This window comes from Diceros bicornis, chromosome 31 (assembly GCF_020826845.1).
Source record: "Diceros bicornis minor isolate mBicDic1 chromosome 31, mDicBic1.mat.cur, whole genome shotgun sequence".
In the NCBI taxonomy this organism is placed as follows: domain Eukaryota; kingdom Metazoa; phylum Chordata; class Mammalia; order Perissodactyla; family Rhinocerotidae; genus Diceros; species Diceros bicornis.
The window spans coordinates 9,316,521-9,324,181 of record NC_080770.1 but is presented as its reverse complement, the minus strand read 5'-3'; the positions used below and the strand labels follow the sequence as shown (position 1 = coordinate 9,324,181).

Here is a 7,661-nt window from a genome sequence, read left to right as displayed (position 1 = left end):
CACACACCCTCAATTTTTCTCCTTGATCACATCAACTTCTTTAAGACATCAGCCTAGTTCTCAGGTGAAAATTTCATCTTTTTAATTTCAATCACTGTGTCCTTATATTTTAAGTGTCTCTCCTGTGAACTGTACTCCCTGCATTAGTTTTCTAATCCAGTGTAATGTTTGTCTTTTACTTGGCAAGTTTAGTCCATTTACATGTATGGTGATTAACAATATATCTGGAATTAGTTCTTCCACATTATTTATTTATTTCTACACATCCCACTTTTATATGTAATTTTTCTTTACTTTTTTTAATTGAAGTGGGTGTTCATGTTTTGCCTTCTTGTGTTTATTTTTCCTCATTCCCTTTTTCTCCATAATTAGTTTGGAGGTTTATACTCCATGTGTCCTGGTCACTTCATGCCACATGAGAGAGGGGGCTTCAAGAGACCCACCCTTTGGGCTTGGCCTGTGTACCTTGGGTTTGGGGAGCCTGACAACTGGCACGAGATGTTCCATCAACAGCTGAGGCAAAAAGAAAGGAAACGGCACTAGGAGAAAACTATTCTTATATCAACACTGGGGCACGGACTGGGCACATGTTTATCCTGGACCAGATGCGGGCCAAGCAGGAGGGAGCTGGCATGGAGCCATTTGTAAATCCTGTCCAGGATTCCAGTGGACAGTTGGTCCCCAGACAACCAGGGCTGACAAAGAAAACATTTGCAACCAGATGGAGGATAAGCCTTGCCCTGTGGAGGGAAGGTCAGTTGGCCCCAACACAGTATTTCTGAAGAACCCACAAAAGCCCCTTTCAGAGAAACAGTCACTGTGAACATCTGCCAAGCCCAGCAAGCAGTAACAGTAGACCCCAGGGGCCCAGCCACGGAGGGTCAGAGGGTGGTAACTTCTCCAAAGCCCCTCCTGGGAGGGGTCCACCCCAGGGAGGTCAGTCACGGGGCCAGCTACACCCCACCTGGTAAGCACTGAGGCAACTTTGTACCATGTGACCCCGCCCCATCGAGTAGAGCTGATTGGCCTAGTAGAGTCACCTGACCCAACGGCAGCCAATGGGTAAGCTGAGCTAGGATGTGGTGAGCTCAGCCAATCAGATTCTCTCTTGGGAACTTGAACTGGGAGCATCCAGTGGCAGCGGGGAGAGATGGAGCTGAACTGAATCGGGGAGGGAAGCCACAGGAGGGGGTGTGGGATCAGAGACTTGAGGTCCGGGGTCAAGCCCAAGTGGTGAGGAAGCAGAAGCATTGGGGGGTGGAAGTGACAATGCAGAAAAAAGATGTGGAGAGCAGAGGGAGATAAGGAGGTTTTAACAAAATTGGCAAGAGCATATACTGAGTTTCCTTATGGCAGAGGTTTGGTTTGGTTTGGTTTGAACTCCACTGAACATCTACAGACTCCAGCTGCTGAGTCCTAGAAGCCATCCCGGGTCTAGTTCCAGGCCAAGAGTCCTGGCTGACCGGTGGTTCCTGTTCTTTATATCAATTAGGTCTGTCCGTCCCCCTTGCTGCCCACGTGTATCCTTATAACCAGAAATGCACATTACTTGAGATAACCGGAGTTGGACTCTGTTTCCTGCAAGGTAAAGAACGCAGCCCGCAAAGAGAAAGTGAGGAAATCACTAACGAGCCAGGGTGCAACCTGGCATCGCCAGGAACAGAGCCCAGCCCTCAACAGAATTCACACCAGGCAGTTCTTGCTGCATTTCCCCCAATAAAATCTTCCCTTATTGGGCTTTATTTTATTCTGTGAAAATAAGCCTTATTATAAAACAGAATGAAATCCATAAACCAAACCTCAAACCTTCTAACCAAACAGGACCCCCTTAAAGTATAAAGTCATTGCTGACAGCACAGTCCCTTCAACTCATTGCTTTTGTCGCTTGTTTCTTGAGAACATGACTCCAATGAGGCCCACAGCTGCCAGGCCCACTCCTGCGATGCCAACTGCCATGATGGCATCTCTGACCTGCAAGAAAGAGGAGGGTAGGTCAGACTCTATGTCAGGAATCTGAGTACAGGCCATACTTTCAACAAGAACATTCAGGTCAGGGAGCCTCACGTGCCCCTTGACACACTCAGGAGTCAACAAATGTTGGCAGGGAAATGGGGAGAAAAGGGCAGATGGGGAAAGAATTGGCAGATGGAGCCAGCTGGCCAGGAGTGTACAAAGGCCTGAAGAGAGAAATCTGATTCACTCTGTGGGTATTTACAGCACATAAATCCTCAGAGAGTGGCTGTGGAAAGGACAAGGCGATGAAGCCTGGATAGTTGAGATCCTGGCTGGCCACTGGGGAGCACTTGAAGCAAGTGTGAAGTCAAGGAGGACTTGCTGTTGAATACTTAGTAAACTATGACCTCCGTGAGAGCAAAGACCTCACTCTCTTACTCATCACTGTATCCCCAGCACCCAGACCTGCCAGGCTCAGAGGTGCTCTTTACATACTCTTTTTTTTTTTTTTTATAGTTTTATTTATTAATTTATTTTTCCCCAAAGCCCCAGTAGATAGTTGTATGTCATAGTTGCACATCCTTCTAGTTGCTGTATGTGGGATGCGGCCTCAGCATGGCCAGAGAAGTGGTGCGTCGGTGCATGCCCAGGATCTGAACCTGGGCCGCCAGCAGCAGAGCGCGTGCACTTAACCACTAAGCCATGGGGCCGGCCCTACATACTCTTAAATAAATGACTCAACTATGAATAGTGGTGATGTTATACTTTAAATTACTAGGATAGCTGACTTGTGTTGCTTGTACTAAAAAAAAAAAAAAAAAAAGTGTTGCAAAAATTAAAGTAAGTTTCAAGGTAAATATCGAACATGTCCAATTTCACTCCTTCTTAGAACCCAACGAAAAGTTAAGTAACCCATTTATTTTAGGGCATAATTCCACAAGGACCCAGAGAACACTAAATTCTAAGGCAGCAGTGGAAAAAGCTGAGGATCGATCCCAATTGTACAACAGAATCCTTGAAAAAGATCACCTATTGGCACCTCTGGAAGTAGGAGAGAAAGAGAGAGAGCTTTAGCTAGGGCCCTGGCCCCCCTCCCTAACCACAACAGAAGTCTCGAAAGTTTATTCTCAGGAGAAGGTAAGACAGAAGATTTGGGGGCCTAGAAATCTAGAAGCACATGTGAGGGTGTACCATCACAAACAAGGGGCTGAGAGACCATAAACACGCTAAATGTGAGACTCTTGGCCCTCCTACCCCGCCCTGCTCCCAGAACTTTACCCTCCACACAAGAGCCAGGAAAGCTTTTCTGGGGAATCTGACCGGCCCACGTGGAAACAACAAAAGCTACCAATACTCCGGATCCCCAAACAAAGAGCCCGCCCAGCTCCCCTGGAAGTGAACCTCCAAGTCAACAAGCCACCGCCCCCTCCCAGCTCACGCAGAGCTTCCATTCGGAAGCAAGCCCTTACTCATGAGCACACACCCACGGTACCAGGCGTCTGAGGAAGATCTCCGAAATAGAAGACAGGAAGCAAAGCAAGCAGAAAAAAGGCAACCTGGAGAAACAGAATCCGTATCTAGAAAAGAAAACGTCTTTTTAAAAACTATATCATTATAGAAGAAAATATAGGCAGTACACTCTTTGACATTGGTCTTAGCAGCATCTTTTTGAATACCATGTCTACTGAGGCATGGGAAATGAAAGAAAAAATAAACAAATGGGACTACATCAGACTAAAGAGCTTCTGCAAGGCAAAGGAAACCAGGAACAAAACGAAAAGACAGCCCACCAACTGGGAGGAAAATTTGCAAATCATATATCCAACACACGGTTAATCTCCAAAATATATAAAGAACTCATACAACTCAACAACAACAAAAAAAACAACTCAGCCAAGAAACAGGCAGAGGATATGAACTGACATTTTTCTAAAGAAGATAAACAGAAGGCCAACAGGCACATGAAAAGATGTTCAACATCACTAATTATTAGGGAAATGCAAATCAAAACTTCAATGAGATACCACCTCACACTCATCACAATGGCTATAATTAACAAGAAAAGAAACAACAAGTGTTGGAGAGGATGTGGAGAAAAGGGAACCCTCATACACTGCTGGTGGGAATGCAAACTGGTGCAGCCACTGTGGAAAACAGTATGGAGATTTCTCAAAAAATTAAAAATAGAAATACCGTAGGATCCAGCTATTCCACTACTGGGTATTTATCCAAGATAATGAAATCAACAATTCAAAAAGATTTATGATATGGAAGCAACCCAAGTGCCCATCGAGACATGAATGGATAAAGAAGATGTATATATATACAATGGAATACTACTCTGACTTTGGTTTAGAACAGCCCCTCCCTACTCCCCCTTTTCTTCTCTTTTTATAAAAGCAGCTCCCCTCCTTTCTTTTCTGGATTTGCCTATGGTTTGCCATAGCATGCACATCCAGAATTGCAATTCTTTGGGCTATTCTGAGATAAAATAATAGGCAAATTTGCTTCTTAAGTTGACAGCATGATGACAAAAGCCTGGATGAAGCTACTGACCTGAGGTTTGACTACTGGTCAGTCTTTAAACCTTCCTCTCAAAGGTAATTAGGCATGGCTGTGTGACAGCCGTGGTTCTGTTGGGCTAGCTTGCTAGGGAACCTGCATAAAACCAGTTGTATCCAGTGTTTTCCTTGCTGAACTATGTGTCATGGTGGGAGAAATGGTTCACAGATAATGGAGGAGGAACAATATGCCCCTAGTTCTTTACAGAACCTCATAGTGCGAGAACAAATGCAGATGCAACTGTTTCATACAAAAGATACTTTGTCAAGCAAAACAACAATAACCTCATTGTTTATGGTCATGCTTTGTACACAAAGAGTATAATTAAACACAAGAAAGTGGTATCTAGTTAGTCCCGACGGTGCAAATTTTATAGGGAAAACGATCTGCCTAGGAATCAGTGCTATCTTTAGACGCCACTGATGATTTTTTTTTGTTAAAAGTCTGATGGGTCCAGCCCAGCCACTGGCTGAAATTACTGGAGTTCTGATCATGAAAATGGGCTACATGGTGTGCATCACTGGTCCTAAATCAGAATATTATGAAAGAGAAAAATGGTCCCTCATTAACAATGCTAAGAAATCTGTCATTTTTTAAAGTGGGCAAACTGAAATTCTCTCAGACTGCAGACAATTAGATGTCTATGCCACACAAATCTGAATTAAGCCCCGATGTAGTGAAGTGTGAATTGTTTCTGGCGAAAAAAATTCTAATGTATGTTCTTCACTTTCAGCGATGTTCTAAGAGGACAAAAGAGAAAATGAGAAGAATAGTGTTATTCCGAAGGCAACTGAATTTAGCCTATGAGAGGTTACAAAATAAAAATGGTTATAAAATATTTGTATAGCAATTTGGCTTCATTTACAGTAATTTAAAAGTAATACTCTACAATTTATCCAGATTTATGTAATATACATATTGCCATTGGCCACATCTTTGATTTCTGTTTATCTAAATATTTTATCTGACACAGAATAGACTTAGGTATGAATGTGGCTCCTAGTTGCTTTTTTTTAAGTACTATTAAGCATGAAAGCTTATTTACAAAAGCTTACTAAATATAACTTTTTGAAGCCTGAGTATTTTTAAGTAGATGGAAAGCAGAAGAATCTTTTTTAGAATACTCTTACGCACGTAAAGCACAAACTACATTTTAGTTTAAATCCATTGTTTCCCTTTCTCACCAGGAAGTTAGATGAGTCACAAACATTCTGTTGAAGGAAAACTTAGCCTGCTTCAAAGAGCCCAGCACAAATATACATAATGATGGACGAGATTCTTAAAGACAAAAATGTCCTCATGAGTTAAATGAAAAGGAGAGTTGCTGCTTTGACAGCACTTACAAAGAAAAACACTGCTGGACATTGTCCAGTATCTACTAAATCCACCACCTCTGGTGAGATGGGACATGTGTGGAAGTGACATTTTAATGTGGCCACAACCCTGTATTATAATCATTGCTCACCGAGGCTAGTAGTTCTCAACTGGGGACAGTTTTGCTCTCTGGGGGAAATTTGACAATATCTACAGACATTTTTGGTTCTTACACCTGGGGGTCGGGGAGTGCTGCCGGCATCTAGATGCTGCTAAACACCCTGCGGTGCACAGGACAAGTCATGACAAGGAGGAATTATCTTCACTATCAATGGCCCAAAATGTCAACAGTGCCGAAGTTGAGACACCCTCATCCTAGGCCAAGAAATGAGAGAGGAAATCTTTGGAAGATGGCACTTCTTTTCATTGTGTAGTCCATTCTGGTTTCATTTTCTGTGATGGGGTCCAGAAGAATTGTTTAGGCTGTTTTATTGTCATTGTGTTGCCATCACTCTTCCTCTTTCAGGTGGTTGGGTAGGGTGCGAAGGTCTAACGCCACAGGAAGGAAAATGTGATGTGTCCAACTGGTATTGTTTCATTTTGCAATCAGAGTTGAATTATTATTTATAAAAAAAGTAAATGAAAAAAATATTTCTTAGTTATTTCATGATCTCAAGATTTGGAATTGAATTTCATGACTCTAAATATTATTCATGCCTAGTGGCATATGTATTTTACCAAATTATGCAACAGTTTTGTACTGACACATAATGCTCTACTTACACAAACTTGTGAATCTGTTCTTTAGGCTATTAATAATCACTAAAGAATAACTAAAAATGATCTGATTAGGAGATATTTTATAAATCTATGAAATCTTCCTAATGTAGCACCCTGAATTTCATAGAGTATTTTATTATTTCCTGTATTTGCATAGTAATCTTTATTTGGAGTTTCTGCTGCATAGGAGTATGGAAATTTACCTAAAGTAGAAGCCATGCATGAGTAAGGACCTCGACTGTTACGCGACACCACCAATGATGAAATCAGATTTATTTAGCGTAAGTTTCTCTTTTTTATGCTGATATTGTCACTGCTACTTTTTTTAACTATTATACCTGTCTATCCATAAATGTTAGTTTTCTAATTTAAAAAAGATAAATAAATAGTAAACAGGGGAGAGAAGATAAGAAAATCAGAGGAGCAGGCTAGGGGTCCAAATCCAAATAATAGGAGAGAATGAGAGAAGAGAAAATGAAGAATTTCCCAGAACTGAAGGAATGGGGCTTCCAGACGGAAAGAAGTCATCAAGTGCCCAGCACAACACAAGAAAATAGATCCACACAAGGTCTATCATAGTGAAATTTCAGAACACTGAGGATAAAGAGAAGATTCGATAAGCTTCTGGAGAGAAAAAACAAGTCATATACACAAGGATCAAAACTCAGAACACTTTCACACTTCTCAACAATAATAACATAAGCTAGAAGACAATGGAGCAACGCCTTCAAAATTCTGAAAAAAAGTTATTTTCTGCCTAGAATTCTATACTTAGCCCAACTATCAAACAAATATGAGGGTACAATGAAGACATTTTTCAGGCAGGCAAGCTCTTTTTAAAATGCACCCTTTCTCAGTAAACTATTAGGTATGCCACCAAAACAAGGGAATAAATCAAGAAAGAGAAAGATGAGAGCTACAGAGGATAAAAGCATTAGTACAGGAAAGAACTGAAGGGGATCTCAAGGATGCTGGTAAAGAGATATAGCAAGATGACAGCTGTGCATCATCAAGTGTGACCCAAGACAAATGTTTTGAAGGCCATTATCCCC

General features: G+C 41.7%; 1 protein-coding gene across 1 annotated transcript in view; it reads right to left on the bottom strand.

The window, feature by feature from the left end:
- Positions 1–1,703: 1,703 nt before the first annotated feature.
- The window catches only part of LOC131394911 (phospholipase A and acyltransferase 3), a 28,426-nt gene continuing 22,468 nt past the window's right edge, over positions 1,704–7,661 (bottom strand). The window contains exon 5 of the mRNA XM_058526607.1: positions 1,704–1,971. Within this exon, the coding sequence (XP_058382590.1) occupies positions 1,870–1,971 (102 nt within the window). The 3' untranslated portion in view covers positions 1,704–1,869. The remainder of the gene's footprint in view (positions 1,972–7,661) is intronic.